The sequence below is a fragment of the Peromyscus leucopus genome, chromosome 7 (genome assembly GCF_004664715.2).
Source record: "Peromyscus leucopus breed LL Stock chromosome 7, UCI_PerLeu_2.1, whole genome shotgun sequence".
Taxonomy (NCBI): domain Eukaryota; kingdom Metazoa; phylum Chordata; class Mammalia; order Rodentia; family Cricetidae; genus Peromyscus; species Peromyscus leucopus.
In genome coordinates, this window is record NC_051069.1 from 31326462 (window position 1) to 31343749 (window position 17288).

Below are 17288 nucleotides of genomic sequence, written 5' to 3' on the forward strand. Positions count from 1 at the left end.
TTTTCCTACTCTATACAAGTCAGTGGGCACTTCGCAAATATTTGATTGATCAATAAATAGGTCATGCAGACTTGGGCATCTGAGATTGCTTTCTTCTTTCTTTTTTTAAACACTGATGTACAAAATGGGAAGGGATCTGGGTAGGGTGCTATTTGCACAGCTCCCAGGGAGAACGCCGTTGCTGTGTTCTTTGTAAATGACAGCCCCTGAGCAGCAGCGGGGGCTTCCTGAAATGTGTGGAGCCTGGCAGCCAGAGAGAAGAGTCAATCCGCCCTCCTTATCTTCCACATGAGGACGTGGTATGATTTGTGGGAGTTAGCACCCACACTGGAACATGAACAGATTTCTGCGAGAAATCATTTCGGGTCAATTACACAAACATTTGTTGAACATCTACGGTGAACCAGATGTTGTGCTAGACACCAAGGATGGGAGGCGAGCGAGGCCTGGATCAGGATCGGCCTGTGCCCATGGGAGGATGTCTGAGTCAGTCGGAGGGAGCCTGGGAGGAGGGGCCTGTTTTGAGTTGAGGAAAGGAGGCACCATGTATCTAAAGATGAATAGGATGTGGTCCCTCACCTTTAAACATGCTCCTCTTTAGTTGTAATAGAGTGGAGTGGAGTCTGGAGCTCCAGTCAGAGGGCAGAGGTAGTGGAGATAGGAACACTGGTTAAAGACAGAAAGACGGTGTTGGGGGTATTTGTTGCCCTATCCTGGGTGGTTCATTTACTGCTTTCGTGGTGTTCTTTCTCGGGCCTGGCACAATAACGAAGGTTCTTCCACTTGCCTTCTGCCTCGCTTCTCCATCGAGACTCTTGCTTTTGTTGGTGTTAATTGAAATGGAGAGCAAGAAGTGGACCGCTTTGCTTGGCCATCGTGTCTGCGTGTCTGAAGGGAGCAGGTTAAGATTCCAGGGGCTGGGCATTCACTTAGGCAGCCAGCCGTTCACCACGCTTCCCCAGGAACCTGCCTGCAGGATGCCAAGGAGTGGTTTCCACTTCTTAAGGATGCACAGCCTCATGCAGAGAACGGGCTATTGGATTTTGTACCCCTAACCAGAGAAGATCCAAGCACAAGTTTGTTGGCTGGATCCCGAGGGACAAGATCGATTGCCGTTTCTTCTTGGCTGTTCGCCTGTCAGTGTGATGAGAGGTTGATAGTCATTAATATTTTGGACTTGCCCCAGAGCATCTTTTCCGTGAGGAGATCTCCAGTTTCACAGGGCTTCCCTCTGGGAATCCCCCAAACCTCTGCAGAGGCTACGTGCAGCAGCGGAGCTGACTTTTCTGGACCTGCGTTCTGGAGGCAGCCTCATGGCCGCAGAGCGTAGGAAGCTGCGGTGGCTTCTTCCTCGGCTTCTAACCTGATGGCTGAATAGTACCACTATGGTGCAGCTGCAGAGACCCACCCCCGCCTCATTCTCACCTTTCCCCCTGCTCCCCAGGCCTGGGTAACAGATGCCCCTGTCACTTTTTAACTCTTACAAAGCTGGGACAGGCAAAAAAAAAAAAAAAAAAAAAAAAAAAAAAAAAAAAAAAAAAAAAAAAAAAAAAAAAAAAGAAAGAAAGAAAGAAAAAAAGAAAAAGAAAATTCGGTGTGGGTTGTTTAATTTCCTGCAGCAGATGTTGACTACTCTTCTTTCTGGTGGTAGAAGAGGTGTGAGGTGCAGAGATAAGGGAGGTGGGTGGAGGTTTTATTATTGATGAACCTCGGTATAGAAGACACGGATCTGGTCATGTAAACACGGTAGGGGGAGGCGTGACATCTGAAGCAGGGCCTAGTCTGAGCTGGAGTAAGGCAGAACCCCTGGGAGGCTGGGAAAGGCTTCTCAGAGGAGATGAAACTTGAGGTGAGCTAAAGAGGGAGGTTGGTATACAGTCTCTGTGGTAGGAAGAGCTTAGGGGGCTGGAGAGATGGCTCAGTAGTAAAGAGCGCTTGCTGCTCTTCCAGAGGACCTGGGTTCAGTTCCCAGCATTGGGATCAGGTGGCTCACAACTGCCTACAACTCCAGCTCCAGGGGATCTGATGTCTTCATCTAGCTTTGGGGGCGGGGGGGGGGCGGGGTGTGTGTGTGTGGTGGCGCCCTTACACACCTGGCGTCCATTCACACATACACGTAAAAAAGAGAGATACAGCTTGAGCAAAGGTGGTAGTGTGAATCTGTGATCCCCCGGCCTCCGTGCGAGCAGAGTGTGTGTTAGAAGGTGTAGTGATGAGAAATGAGGGTTGGTTGAGGTGGGCATTTGGCAAGCACCAGTCCCCTGGGCCTTTCCTCACTCTCACTGAACAGACTTTTTTTTTTTTTTTTGATTTTTTGAGACAGGGTTTCTCTGTGTAGCTTTGCGCCTTTCCTGGGACTCACTTGGTAGCCCAGGCTGGCCTCGAACTCACAGAGATCCGCCTGCCTCTGCCTCCCGAGTGCTGGGATTAAAGGTGTGCACCGCCACCACCGCCCAGCTGAACAGACTTTTTTAAATAAAGTTTTATTTTTCTCTGACAATTTCATGTATATGTACACATACATATGTAATGACACTTGACTGTTTTTATCCCCATTACACTCCCACCCCCTCCCAACCCCACTAAATTGTTCTTTCCATCAAATTCTCCTATTCACCTGTCTTTTTGTTTCTTTGCTTTTTTTTTTTTTCCTGAGTTCCATTAAAGTTGATGACAGGAACAGAGGTGTGGGAGTTATCTGCTAGAGAATGGGCAGCCCAGTAGCGAAGACACCACTAAAGAGAAAAATGACATTGACTGCCAATAGCTCCTTCAGGAGGGGCGGGGCCTCACTAGTCCCACCCCCACTCGTGATGAGATATTGACAGGCCCAGTCTCGGGAAGGTAACCACAGCAGTGTGGAGTTCAAGTGAAATGGCCGAGTATGTCTAGAAGGTAGCTTTCACAGCAGTCCTCGTCATCTCTGGCTCCTACATTCTTTTGCCCCCTTCTTTGGTGGTGTTCCCTGGACCTTAGAGGGGGTGATAGAGATGCTGGACACTCTCAGCGATCTGACTACTTATTATTCATTATATTGATTGCTGCCCACAGCGAAGAGAAGCTTCTCTGCCCAAGGCTGAGAGCAGCACTAACCTATGGATGTGAGCATCGATATTTATAAAGCAGTTTTGACATCATGTCCATTTAGCAAGGCAACAACAGTAGGCTTCTTCCTAGTGCATGACCATGTTTGTAGTACCAGGCAGGAATCCCCTCCTGTGGAAGTGGCCTGGTACCTAATCAGAAGGCAACTGGTTCCTCTCCTAAGAGGCATGCCCTTACTGCACTGGTGGGCATATCTTGCCCTGTAGATCAGAACTTTAGCTTGAAGGGTTTCTAGTAGGGTAAGACTGAAACTTTGTTTTTGAGGCCTTGAACTAGAGGAATGGTATGGCTTTCTGTGGAAGAATGAAGAGGATAAATGTACTTCAGAGAAGATGGTGAGTGAAGGCTCATGGGTTTGAGGACTCATCCTGGGTGAAAAGGATGTGCTTTCTGGTTAACTGGAAGGTGACACTCACAGAAAACAGAGGCATAGAAGGACTGGAGCAGGGCCATGCCATGATGGCAGATTTGGTCAGAGTGAACCAGGTGGCTGTTTCAAGTTCCAAGGTTGAGGCCAGCAGTCATCTGATGGTGCTGCGTCGTGTGGTTCTGCCTTCTGTCACCTGTGATGAATAATCTTCCAGTCTTTCAACCACTGTGGCAATGGGGAACTTGCCATTTCCTTCTGGGACAGTTTGATTCATTTCTTTGCTCATTTACTCATTCATTTGTTTGTGTATTCATTTGTTCATTTGTGAGCATAGTTCTCTGGTAAGAGAAAGTTTGAGTTCTCTGCACTCCAGGTTCCATTCCATGGGTTAGGGTTCTGTTCCCTGGAATCACATGGCAGGTACTTCCTTTTATCTGAAAACCTCAGACATTTGAGGACCCGCCCTTGTAATCCTGAGTGTCTTTTATCCTCTGGGAAATACCCCCATTTCCTTTCCTTGTCTACTGTTGGACCCTGAGTCTTCACATAGACTTTTCTCATCTACTTTATGATATCATTACATTAAGATGTGGGTCTCAGATCTGACTTTCATAGTGTGAACCATGTAGAAGGATTAATACCTACTGATTCTGGACACTTTCTACAAAAAAAAAAAAAAAAAAAAAAAAATGGAGCTTAAGACCAAATTTATACTTTTTTTTGATACTGTTTCTTGATGTGTAACCCATGCTGTCCTCCAACTTGAGAATCCCCTGCCTCAGCCTCTCCAGTGCTGAGATGACAGATGTGCACCAACGTTCCTGGAACCTTAAAACTGGTGACTCTCACTCATATTTTTGTTTATTGAGAAACCATGTATATACCACAGTATCTTTGGATCTTAACCAGTTCTTAGTGACTCATATCAAAATGCTTCTCCACACCCCAAAGGTGCCCATGCGGCACCTCCCTTCAGTGCTTCGCTCCATCCCTCCTGCCTGTTACATGCAGCCGCTGGCTTATTATTGCCCTAAGGCTAGTTTTCAGAGTTGCATCTATTCATTTTTTATAGGGTATATGTATATGTGTGTTCCCATGTGTGAAGTGTGTTTGTGTGTGCAGGCATGTGTGAACCTGTGTGTATGTGCATGTGAAGGCTCAAGGTCAATATCAGGAATTTTCGTTGTGCTTTTACTGAGTTCTTTGAGGCAAGGTCTCTCAACCCAGCTCAGAGCTTGCTGACACAGCTTATCTCCTTAGCCATTTTGCCCCATGGATCCCATTTCTCTGCTTGCATTCTGAGGTTAGGATTACAGGAGGGACACCATGCCAACATGCCATTGACATGGATTCTCTGGATCTAAACTCTGGTCCTCTTGCTTGGATGGCATGAGCGTTAACTGCTGACTCCCCCTCACCCAGCATTTCATTTTTAGGATTTGTTCACCATATAACTTTTGTCAGTAGCCAAATTCAGGTCAACTAAACCTCCAGATCTTACTAAAGGGCAGATGTCCAAGTGTCTCCTCTAGTAAATTAGAACAGGTGAGTCTTGAGAACTTCATGTGGAAGTTAATTTTCTCTTTTTGCTTATTCTTTGGATGCCTGAAAGCATTTGAAATTAATTTTAGCACTTTAAAAAATATATTTGTACAATTGGCCTTTTGCCCTTTGCCAGTCCTGTAGAATCACATTCAAGTTCCCTGTCTAAACTGCTGACCAGAGTGTGGAGCTCTGTGAGAAACTGAAATCTTATTTTGGTTTGTGATGAAATATATGTATCAGCCCACTTCAGATTATTCCACCAGCAATGAATGAATGTTATCTGTGTGGTCCACACAGATCTCCTTAAAAAAATTATTGTTCTCACATCATCATCCTTGTTATGGTTGGTTTTGATTATTAACTTGATGGGATTTGGAATCACCATGGAAACAAATCTCTGAGCATGTAAGAAGGATTAGCTCAATTAGGTTAATTGATGTGGGAGGTACCAGCTCATCGGCTAGAGTCTTGGACTGAATGAAGAGGAGAAAGTGAGCTGAGGCCCACGTTCATCGCTCCATGTTGATGCAATGTGACCAGGTGCCCCCAGGTTCTACCACCCGACCTCCCTTCAGACTGAGCCACAACAAACCCACCCTTGGGTTGCTTCTGTTTGGTGTTGCTTTGTCATAGCAACAAGATCAGTAACTGATAACTATTCTTTTGCTCAAATCAAGAAGAATTGGAAGGAAAGGAAATGGTTTGCTGGTTGTGACAAGAAATCATTGAGTTCTGAGCTGTGGCTTCCTTTTGCCTAAGCGCTTTTATAATCCTTCTCCAAACTTCCTTTTCTTCTTCTGCCTTTTTTTCTTCTTCTTCTTTTTTTTTTTTGGTGTTTTGAGACAGGGTTTCTCTCTGTAGCTTCAGAGCCTGTTCTGGACTTGACCTGTAGACCAAGCTGGCCTTGAACTCAGAGAACTCAGAGATCAGCCTACCTCTGCCTCCCATGTGCTGGGATTAAAGGCGTTCGCCACCACCGCCAGCCTACCTTTTTTTTAAGTAGACAGAGTGTTCCTCTTCCATCTTTAGGGTCTATTCTGCCTGACTCTTGTAGAAATTATTGAAAAGAACTCTGATTGTTTTCTCTTGATCTCTCCTTGTTCCCTAGTAGGTGTTCATTTTGTTCCTTTTCCTTTAGAAATACAAATTCTTTGTAAAATCTTTTTTAGTTTGTACTATTGGCCGTGAGAACAATGATCTTGTTCCTTTATAATCCTCTATAGAAGTTAACTAGCCTTCCAACCAGCCCACTACCCCACCAGTCTTCTGCCCCTCTGGCCCACTGACCCACCAGCCTCTGGCCTTCCAGCCCACTGACAATAATCTACTAGGTATTTCAGTAATTTGAATCATGAGTTCTGACTCTTGAACTATCTGGTTTCTCTTCCAATAGACTTTTAACTGTCCAGCATCACAGCAGTAGTGAACTTCCAGGAAGTTGACTTCTGTTAAATCTTCTCATAAATCTTTTGATCGTGATGATATATGTCTCTTTTCATCTTAATTGAACATGTTAACGACATACAATTACATACATACAATTACATGCTAGTTACATACAAACCTTTTTCTTTCACTTTTCCTAGAATTTAGGGATTTCAGTTTTACTCCCCCAGGACTCAAAACTTTGACATGAATCTTTTGACAACCTCACTCAATCCCAACACCTCCTCTCATATTGAGATTTGTGAACTGATCTCTCTACACCTGGAGACTAAACCAAGTGATGGGGTCTGCAGCCGCCTGGGTCACTGGAGGACTAAGTAATCTGGCTCTTTCTGTTAACCACATGATAATATCATGTGTTTAGTAATTACCTTTGCTTCCCCCTTTAACGTATGTAGTTACATGTTCTGTTTTATACTGATGTATATCTGACATTCCTATCCTCTTGGGAGTTTTTAGCCATGTGCCAATTTTTTTTTTCTAAACAGTTTGTATTCTTCATTAATAAGTAGAATAAGGATCATGATGCAGCATAATCATTTGTAACTTAAAAATATAAAGAGAGAGGCTTGGGAGATGACTCAGTGGGTACAGGGGTTGTTGTACAAGTGTGAAGACCTGAATTTGGATCCCCAGCATCCATGTAGAATGGCAGGCATGGTGGTGCACCCCTGTAACTTCAGCCCTCTGAAGCCGGGCAGAGATAGAGGATGATCTCATTAGACAGCTAGGCTAGCCCGTTGGTGAGCTCCAGGGTCAGTAAGAAAGTGTCCCTGTGTCAAAAAATAAGGTGGGGAGTAATGGAGACACATGACATCTTCAAGTTGACCTCTTGCCTCCACACATATATGCATGTGTATGTGCAGCTCTGCACACACACACACACACACACACACACACACACACACACACACACACACACACAAAGAAAAAAAAGGGAAGAAAAAAGATCCGTAATTTTTTTCCTTGCCTCTTGTCATTTTAATTTCACTGGTAAGCCCTGTCTTTGGTATGAGAACGTTGCGATCAGTCTGACCTAGATGTTCCCTTAGCTGTTGCTGTTGTTAGATGACCTCCATTTCTTCAACATCCTGAAAAACGCCATGTTCTGGACGTGGTTGTGCTTGGCCACACACCTTCTGGTTTGTCTCCTTCATGACTTACTGTCTGCATCTTCTGGGAATCTATAAAGAAATGATTCATTTCTTGGGGTTGTCTTTGGTTGGAAGAGCTCTTAAATGGAGCTAACTTGGCCATGTTGAAATAATACATGGACTTCCTATGTCATCATTGAACAGGTGGATGACTCCAAGCATGTCTGATTAATGGTCCGACTCTGAAGGTAGCTTTAGGAGTGGTACTGAGCCTGCATCACTAACATTAGTAAAAAAGCAAGGGATGAATGAGTTAACCATATCTGATTAAACCTCACTTAAACTCCAAGCACGACAGCTGGATGAGAATTTACTCTCACATATGACCTGTGCTGGATGGGGGGGGGCACTTAGTTCCCCAGTGACCCGGGTGGCTGCAGACCCCGTCACTTGGTTTAGCTTCCAGGTATAGAGAGATCAGTTCATAAATCTCAATATGAGAGGAGGTGTTGGGATTGAGTGAGGTTGTCAAAAGATTCATGTCAAAGTTTTGAGTCCTGGGGGAGTAAAACTGAAATCCCTAAATTCTAGGAAAAGTGAAAGAAAAAGGTTTGTATGTAACTAGAATTTTGTGGAAACCTGGTAGCCTCTGGGTTCTAAAGAAAACTTGAATCCAGTGGTTATCACAGCTCATTGACTAACAAAGGATATTTAAAGTTTGGGGCAAGGGTTCTGGGCTTCTGAATGATACCCTATGCTCTATGAGACAGTTTAAAGGTAGTGCAATTACTCAAGTGTTGGTTTTTTTTTTTTTTTTTTCTTTTATTTGTGGGCTTGTCTTTTTCTGACTCACTACCTGTTTTCCTACTGCCTTTTTAAATTTTTGCAAACCCAGGGAAGCTGGGAACAATGTAAAGAATACTCTGGTGATCTTTACTAAATGCCAGCTTGCTAAGTTTCCTTTATCTGTGTATTTATCTGTCTTCTCCATTATCTTCTTTGAGCTTGAATCATTTGAAGAGCAGTTATAGACACCCGTCCTTCCATGGCTTACTGTGTACATAAACATCTCCGATAAGTAAAGACGTTTTCCTATTTGATCACATTTAAGAAAACTAAGATGGGCTAAATACCTCTCAGTGGCTATTTGCTCAGTTGTCTGGGATTGCTAATGATGATGGCTTCAGGGTTCAATCGTTGTACAACTACACCCTAGGCTGGATTTACACATTGCGCTGTGACAAGCCCTCGCTGCTATTTTATTTGCTTGGCTTTGATCATATTGAAAATTTGGGGGAAAAAAATGAATCGTGTGTGTCTGTGTGTCTGTGTGTGCGCGCGCATGCTTGGGTAGTCATATGTAAGTGGTGCATGCATGTCACAGCATGTGTGGAGGTCAGAAGACAAGCTCTGGAGCTGGCCCTCGCCTTTCACCTTGTTAGAAGCGGGGTCTCCTTGTTGTTCACCAGGCTAGCTGGCCCACGAGCTTCCTGGGATTCTCTTGTCTCCACCTCCTAAGCTGCTGTAGGAGTGCCGGGATTGCAGAAGTGTGCTACTGTGTCCAGCTGAGTTTGGGGGATCTGAACTGAGAGCTGTATATTTGCATGTCAAGGGCTTTTCCCCACTGCGCCATCTCCTCAGCCCTGGTAGATGTGTATCTAAGCGTACAAAAGCAGTTGTCATCGGCGCTGTCTCACGTCCTGGTTTTGTTCCGTTGCACTGAATGTCACTGAGAGGTTATGCTCAGTAAGGATGCGTGTGGCATCTGATGGCCACTGTTGGTGGTGCTAAGTGTGGGTAAGGGAGTGGCTCGTTGCTCTCTGTGAAGTTGCATTTCCCCCAGCAGTGAATGGTTAGTTTGGGGGGTGATATCTTTAGACCACATGGGCATCCCAGTCCCCTGAGATTTCACACGGTGATTTTAGCATCCAGTGATGATCCTTGTCTGATTTGATGATCCCAGTGGCGATTACAGAAGGATAACACTATACATTCTGTTGTTACTTTTTAATGATATTAGGGGATGTACCAATATAAGAAAAAAATCTTTCTTCCCCTCCTTCCCTTCTTCCCTCCCTTCCTCCTTCTCTCCCCTTTCTGTCTCTGTCTCTATCTGTCTCTCTGTCTCTCAGCATTGGTAGAGATACATGCCATACTGTTATTCACTATGTCACATTACCAGCATCTTTCTCTTCTGTGTTAAAATTGTCCTAAATTTGACTGTTCACAGTTCTATCAGCTAGTTCCTGTGTCTTTTTTTTGGGGGGGGGGCAGGTGGGCATATTGGAGATTGAACCCACCACTGAGTGACACCCCAGTTCTTGTATTCTTTTTAGGCGACGGAATTTGTCCCTAACACTTAACTTGTCTTTCTGGCACAGCCATAAACTTACTCTGAGGTGACCAGGTGGTCATTTCCTCTTAGTGGAGTGCTGGTTATGATCACTAATGATGTGTGTGGAAACTGAGGCCTGCCTTCCAGGAATGTAACCTCAAGCCTTCTCTTGCTTGCGTTGGGCAGGTACAGCACCAATGAAGGGGAGACCTGGAAGACATTTGTCTTCTCCGAGAAGCCTGTGTTTGTGTATGGTCTTCTCACAGAACCCGGAGAGAAAAGTACCGTCTTCACCATCTTTGGCTCCAATAAGGAGAATGTCCACAGCTGGCTCATCCTGCAGGTCAATGCCACTGATGCCTTGGGTAAGCCATTCATTGCCTCCCGGGCTCTGGTCACAGACGTAATGACTGACTGTTGGGAGCATACAGAGCAGCAGCGTAGATACAGTATCTTCGGTTTGTGATTCACCAGGGGTGTTGTGCCCAAGTGAGTGAGTGAAAGACGCTGGGCACAGGTGCTTGCTGGTTTATTCAATTCTAAGGGACTGTTCATGATTCTCTGTGTCTTGATTTCCTTGTGTAGTACCTGGCATGTAGTATGTCTAAATACACACACACACACACACACACACACACACATATATCTGTTAAAAGTGTGGATGGATGGATGGAAATGAGTTTTCCAAACCTATCCAGTGGGTATGTCTATATTAGCTCTCTATTGGGGAAAAGGCAGAAAACATTATTTTGGCTTGTGGTTTTGGTCCATAGTTCCTTGACATTTTCATTTAGGATGTGCTAGGAGAAGTCTTCTTATCTCATAGTGTCCGGAAGCAGAGAAAGAGAGAGGAGAGGAGGGAGAGGCTGGGGTGCCAATGCATTCGTTAAGATCACACTCCTGATGACCTTACTTCTCTCCTCTAGGCCTCATTTCCTAACAGTCCCACCACTTACCCATAGTGCCATGGGCCAGGGTCTTCAGGAGCATTCATGATGCACAAATAGTACTGGTTTGATTCAGGGTCTTTTGAAGGCTGTTTGGGGTCTAGTTAGATTGGCTGGTGCCCATGAGATCCTTAAGCAGGGAGGACTGATGGATGGATGCTCTTTCATATTGCCTCATCGACCTCTGCCCTTCCTCACCTCCTCTTAGCTGATATTACTCTAGCTGTCCAGAAAGCCTTCTGTGTCTTCTTCCTGCCATTCATCCTCGGCCTCAGGATCTAGCCCCTGTGCTGATAGCATCTCAGTCAGAAGATGCCTCTCTTCCTGATGCTCCGACATAAACATATCCACCACATCTAGAGTTATATATCTGCACCTGCAATCATGTGCCATGTTCCATCACCTAGTTATAAGGCTCTTCAAAACACGGACTTTTCCTGTGCACATTTTTATTTCACCCACCGAGTTTCTTTATTGCCGTACAGACGGTAGGGTTTTTAATAATTCCTTGCTAATTTGAATGGCAATGTATTGACAGGTATGCATCAGCTTTGGGTAATATTTAACCTGACACACGTATAAAAAAGATATGAGGCACCAATCTAGACATAAGCATAGAACTCCCATAGGCACACGACTGACATTTTAAATGGATGTGGGCTGGCGGAGTAAGTGTGAAGTTATCTTGTCATTCCCAGTCTGTCTACATAAAGATCTGTACCATCGAGCATGGCAAACACATTCTTCAGTGCTCGCAGCCCATGCTACCAGATGCGCCTTCATCCTAAGGAAGCAGGATGGGCCAGCAGTACCCCTACATCACCTATCCGAGTGTCCCTTTCCCTAGGAGAGAGCTCGGCCCCACCCTCACCCCGGCACCTATTTATAAACTTGGCTAAGTATTGGTGTATTCCAGAATCCCAGGACTGGGGAGGTCAAGGCGTGGGGATCAGGAGTCTGCAGTTTACCCAGACTCTCTCGATAGAGCCTCTCTTTAATAAAGCACGCAAGTAAGCCGGCAAGCCACCCCAAACTCTGGGCCGGTGAGATGGTTCGGCAGGTAAACGTGCTTGCTGTGCAGGCCTGGGGAACTGAGTTCGATCCTGGGAGCCCATGGAAAGGTGGAAGGAGAGATCTGACTCCACATGTACACCAGGGCACACATACACAGAATGAATAAGTTTAAAATAATCCCCAGAACACACCACACACACACACACACACACACACACACACACACACACACACACACTGCACAAATCAACCAAAATAAATAGCAATCACCCATCCCCCTCTCAAGTGCCTCAAATGTTATGGTTCAGCAGTTTGGATAGTGTCAGATGTGACTCACATCTTCACAGCTTTCTCAGGAGCACCTCGGTGATAGTGGTGTTGCCTTAACTCAGGGCTACTGCCCCCCCTCAGCACACGGTGACTAGAAATGGGTAGCTTTGAGCTCCGCACTTGCTGGGTGGCCACAGAGACACCAGAAGTGGAGGGCTGAACGGTGGGGAGACGGGAAACCCTGCACAGCCTGGATCTGATGCTGTGCTCTACCCTTTTCTGTTCTCAGGGGTTCCCTGCACCGAAAACGACTACAAGCTGTGGTCGCCCTCTGATGAGCGGGGAAATGAGTGTTTGCTGGGACACAAGACAGTTTTCAAAAGGAGGACGCCCCACGCAACATGCTTTAATGGGGAAGACTTTGACCGGCCGGTGGTCGTGTCCAACTGCTCCTGTACCCGGGAGGACTATGAATGGTTTGTTCCTCCTCCGTGGCCGGGACCTTGTGTTGTGCCGTCTCTGCTCTGCAGTGAGAGGCTAAAGGAGGGAGAGCATGCTTTCTTTCTCTGAGGAAGGGAATAGCATTCACTGAGCATGCTTTCCGAGCCAGGAACTGTGTGAGGCACTTTTTGCTTACGTTGTCTTCTAATTATACAGCCGTGCAGTTCTGTAGAGGTGTGGGTTCCCAAACCTTCAGTCATTTCTGTAGGGACTCTTAGTCAGGGTTTGTTTCTAGGAGGATCCCTAAAGACCTGTTTTGGGGAACTTGTTTTCTATATAGATCTCCTTATCTGAAATGGGGGTGGTGGTGTTTGTATGTATCATTTTTGCCTCATTTAATATTGCTTGAGGACACTCTCCGAGGCCTGTCTGGGAATTGTTAAATGGAGGTGACATCTGCACGAGTCACTGTGACAGGTGGTGAGAAGCCACCTTAGCGCGGGAGTAACTGCCTTCAGTGTGGAAGGAAAGAGAAGATTGTGATTTGCAGCAGGAAAATCGGGATTTCTGGAGATGTTGAGCTGGGCTTCAGGGAAGCATCAGGCTATGTGGAGAGGGCAGCATCAGGCCGTGCAGCAGCAGGGTGGTGAGGTGGGGGAAGAGAGCGCCTGTGATTGTCAGTCTGTTTCGGATGACTGGGTCGGGTGTGTGGAGGTGGCGTCAGGGAGTGGAGATGAGGTGGGAAGGATGACAGGCAGCAGCGGGAGGAAGTGGGGGCCCTGCAGGAGAGGGACCTCATTCTGTAGGCAGGAGGAGCCTCGAAGGCCTCTGGAGAGAGTTGCGCTGAGCAGAGCTTTGCTGTAGACGGTTCCTGCTGTTGAGTCACAGTATCCCATCCCTTCTGTCAGGTGCGGCTAGAGTGTGGGCTTTCCGCCCACTCCCGGTGTTTGTTTCCATGGTGGTGGAGGCACTAACTACGTTTTACCTTTGGCGTCATTGTACTTGGCCAGCCAAAGCCAGAGCCCTCTGGTATGTGCTAGACCAGAGGTTGGAAGAGGGCCCCACGATGAATGTTCTAGGCTTTGTAAGCCATATGGTTCCACGGATGCTACTCAGCTGTGCCTCTGGTAGTGCCTACAGAGGAAAGAAAGACATCCCTGATGAAGGGCTCTGGTTGTGATCCAGAAAACCCTGGTTTCGTTAAAAACAGCCAACTAGATTTGGCCAAGAACATGTGGGTCTTGATAAAATACAAATGCTGCCCCCAGGGTTCAAGCAGGCTCCAGGTGCTAGACCCTACTCCTTTGCGTTCACTCTTAGTTCAGGTTTCAACAGGGGTGCCACCTGCATCTGGAATCCGTAGGGTGTTTTGGAGCTAGCCTCCTCCAGACACGAAGGGTGACTGTACCAAGAAATGAAATTAAGACTAAGTAAAAAGAACCAGTAGCTTGAATCAAGCCTTGGAAAACACAGTACAGCCGTAAAACTCTCCAAGTTGGGAGTATAGACTGGAGAAGCCATGGAGATGGCGGAAGACTTAGAATTCAGCTAGCATTTGCCTGCTTCGCCCACCAGGCTGTGAGTTTGGCTGATGTGGTCTCCAGATCACAGGATGAACTAAACTGTCATCTCCCAAAGTTCAGGGTGAGACATCCAGGTGATTTAGACAGTATGGGAACAGGGTCTTAAGTGACACGGAATTCTTAGTCACAATGATTTTTAAGGCTAGGAAGTTATAGATCACTTACCTGGCATGGACAAGGTCCTGAGTTTGATCCCCAGCACTTCAAAAAAAATTTTTTTAAAGGTTTTTCTTTTTAAATTCTTCTTTTAATTCTCCCAGTGAACCAAGGAGGAAGTATCGAGGTCTTTAAATATTGGCTAATCTACTGTGTGTGTGTGTGTGTGTGTGTGTGTGTGTGTGTGTGTGTGTGTGTGTGTGTGTATGTGGTGTGCACCTGTCATGGCACATATGTGGGAAGTCAGAAGACAACTTCTGGGAGCTGATTCTCTCCTACCTTGGTTCCGAGGCAGAGTCTCTTGGCTCTGCTCAGGGTATGCCCGGCTGGCTAGCTCTAAGCTTGTAGCCAATTCTCCTGGCTCCTCCCTTCTTGGAGTAGGAGTGCTGGGATTACAGACAGGCACCACTGTGGCCTGCATTTTACACGGCGCCCCGCTTGTGTTCAGGAGCTTTTACTGCCGTCACCCTGTCTCCATTTTATTTATCTATTTGGAAATACAGTCTTGTATTCCAGACTGGCTTCAAGTCTACTTCAAACCAACTTCTGATTGTCTTGCCTCTACTTCCCAGGTTTGTACCCTCACATCTAGGGCTGGTATTGAACTCAAGGCCTTGTGTATGCTAGGCAAGCACTCTACCAACAGAGCTATGGCTTCAGTCCCACTGTTCCCTTTTAACCAAGAACAAACAGGCCCTGAGTCTGGATAGGCAGCTGAAAGTGGATGAGATTTTCCTTCGGCATGATGGCTTGCATCCTTTTTGTCTGCTTAGGCTATGTAGCAGTGGCTCTTTGGATGGGGCTCTTATACACTTTTTTTTTTATGCAGATGTAGCTTAGTATAACAAAGTGGATGTTCTTTAAAGGGCCTGTTGAGTAGTCCATATAATGTAAGTACTAGATGGAGTGTAGAGGTGGCAGGGTTGGTTCTGAAGTGCCTGAAGGTGTATCCATGGCCTTAATGAACTCCACTTGCCTTTTCAGTGACTTTGGCTTCAAGATGAGTGAAGATCTCTCCTTAGAGGTTTGTGTTCCAGACCCTGAGTTTTCTGGGAAGCCCTACAGCCCTCCTATGCCTTGTCCCGTGGGTTCTACATACAGAAGAACGAGAGGGTATGTACCACACAGTTGGCTGAGTCAGGCTCTCAAGGGCCTGCCAGGGGAAGGAGGGGGGCTTTGAGGGTCACGTGACTCTGCCCGCACCCCAAATTCTCAAACCCCAAGTTACAGACTGCAGGTGGCCGGACAACTTTGTAAACCAATGGTGTCTGCAGAGTCTCCTATTCCCAGCGAGAGAACACAGTCTGCAAGCTTTCCTCAGCATCCTCAGCTGGGGAAACATCTTCAGAGGCATTTATAGAAGAGAGATATTTTTAAGTGTTTCCCCAAGCAGTGCATTAAATTGTGTGGGTCTGCCCACTCTAAATAATTACAAACAAAACTGACTCAGAGCAACTAAACACCATCCATCTAACTTTGTGGTTCATGGCCAGGAGTATGAGCTCAGTTGGGGGACCTCCATGACCCATATGTAGCCTCTGTGTTTCTGACTTCTTGCTTTGGTGGTGGGGGTAACAGCTATCGGAAGATTTCTGGGGACACCTGCAGTGGAGGAGATGTCGAAGCGCGGCTGGAAGGGGAGCTGGTCCCCTGTCCCCTGGCAGGTAAGACGGGCAGCCTCTTCTCTTTGCCTTCTTGAGTGCTGGTTGGGTCATTCTGGTCTCACCCACCTAGGCATGCGGCTCCTCTTAGAATTCAAGCCTCATGGGAGCGCCTTCCCTAAGCTTCACGTGAAACGCATGTGTAGTCTCCCACCTTGAAAGAGGGGAGCATTTGGTGGCAGGTCAGGTTTTTTTTGGGTAGTCTGTTTAGTGTCTGTTGTATGTTGAACTCTGGGAATTGGGGAGCGGTCACAGGCCTTGGTGTGTCTTTTAGTTTGTCGAAGTTGAATGTAAAGAGACTGAAGCTCCTTCTAAGCTAGCTAAGTGGTCTATTATAATTTTATAACAAATCTTAGTTTTATTAGAATTTTCCACATTTCAATTCCTTTGTCCCTGGGTTGACAGTTGAATCCTCTCTGCAGCCCAGTGACACAGAGGTCACTGGCTCCGTTGAAAACTACTGCATGTGTGACTAAGAGGAAGCAAGCAGGTTGAGAGGAAAAGATGTTCCTAGAGTCATATATCCAGTCATTGACAGTGGTAAAATTCAGACCTGAAGGTCCAGGATCCAAATGGTATCTAAGTGTTAGTCCTATTTCCCATGGTCACTGTGCCTAAAGATTATGAAGATATAAGTGTATTTCAAACACATTTTAAGCTGTTTAGTGGTGAAATAACATGAGCTATTTATAATATAGACACACAATTTGATACATTAAAAAGGAGATTGGGCTGGGGACATGGCTCAGTGGACAAGAGCACTTGCTATATCGGCATGAGGACCTGGGTTCAAGTTCCCTAAATAAAAGCCAGGCATGATTGTGTGTGTGCTTGTAAGCTCAGTGTTGTAGACGGGTGGAAACAGGAGGCTTGCTGGAGACCAGCTTAGTTCCAGGCTGAGTAAGAAACTCTGTTTAGGGAGTAAGGCTTCGAGAGATGGAACGGGATATGTGATCTTCAGCTGAGCACATAAACACATGCTTATGTGCACCACACAGACGCATACATGCACATACACAGACACACAGACAGACATACAGACAGACACACACACAGACACACACACACACACACAGACAGACATACAGACACACACACAGACACACAGACAGACATACAGACAGACACACACAGACACAGACACACACACACACACACACACACACACACACACCCCACAGGAAGTAAAAAGGGGATTGCTTGCCCTCTTTTCTTCCTTCACTGTTTCCAAGTCTTATTCACTCAGGGCTTCCTTACTCCCTCAGAGGCTCCATCAGGCTCCTCCTTGTCAGTGAGGTCAGGTGAGCGGCCCTGGCTTTCG

At 46.2% G+C, this 17288-nt stretch overlaps 1 protein-coding gene across 2 annotated transcripts in view; it reads left to right on the forward strand.

Annotated features, from left to right (window-relative positions):
* Positions 1–17288, forward strand: part of Sorl1 (sortilin related receptor 1) — a 168600-nt gene that overhangs the window by 71380 nt on the left and 79932 nt on the right. For both annotated transcript variants that reach the window (XM_037207586.1, XM_028866304.2), the window contains exons 13-16: positions 10082–10260; positions 12416–12602; positions 15291–15419; positions 15885–15970. In XM_037207586.1, the coding sequence (XP_037063481.1) occupies positions 10082–10260; positions 12416–12602; positions 15291–15419; positions 15885–15970 (581 nt within the window). The remainder of the gene's footprint in view (positions 1–10081; positions 10261–12415; positions 12603–15290; positions 15420–15884; positions 15971–17288) is intronic.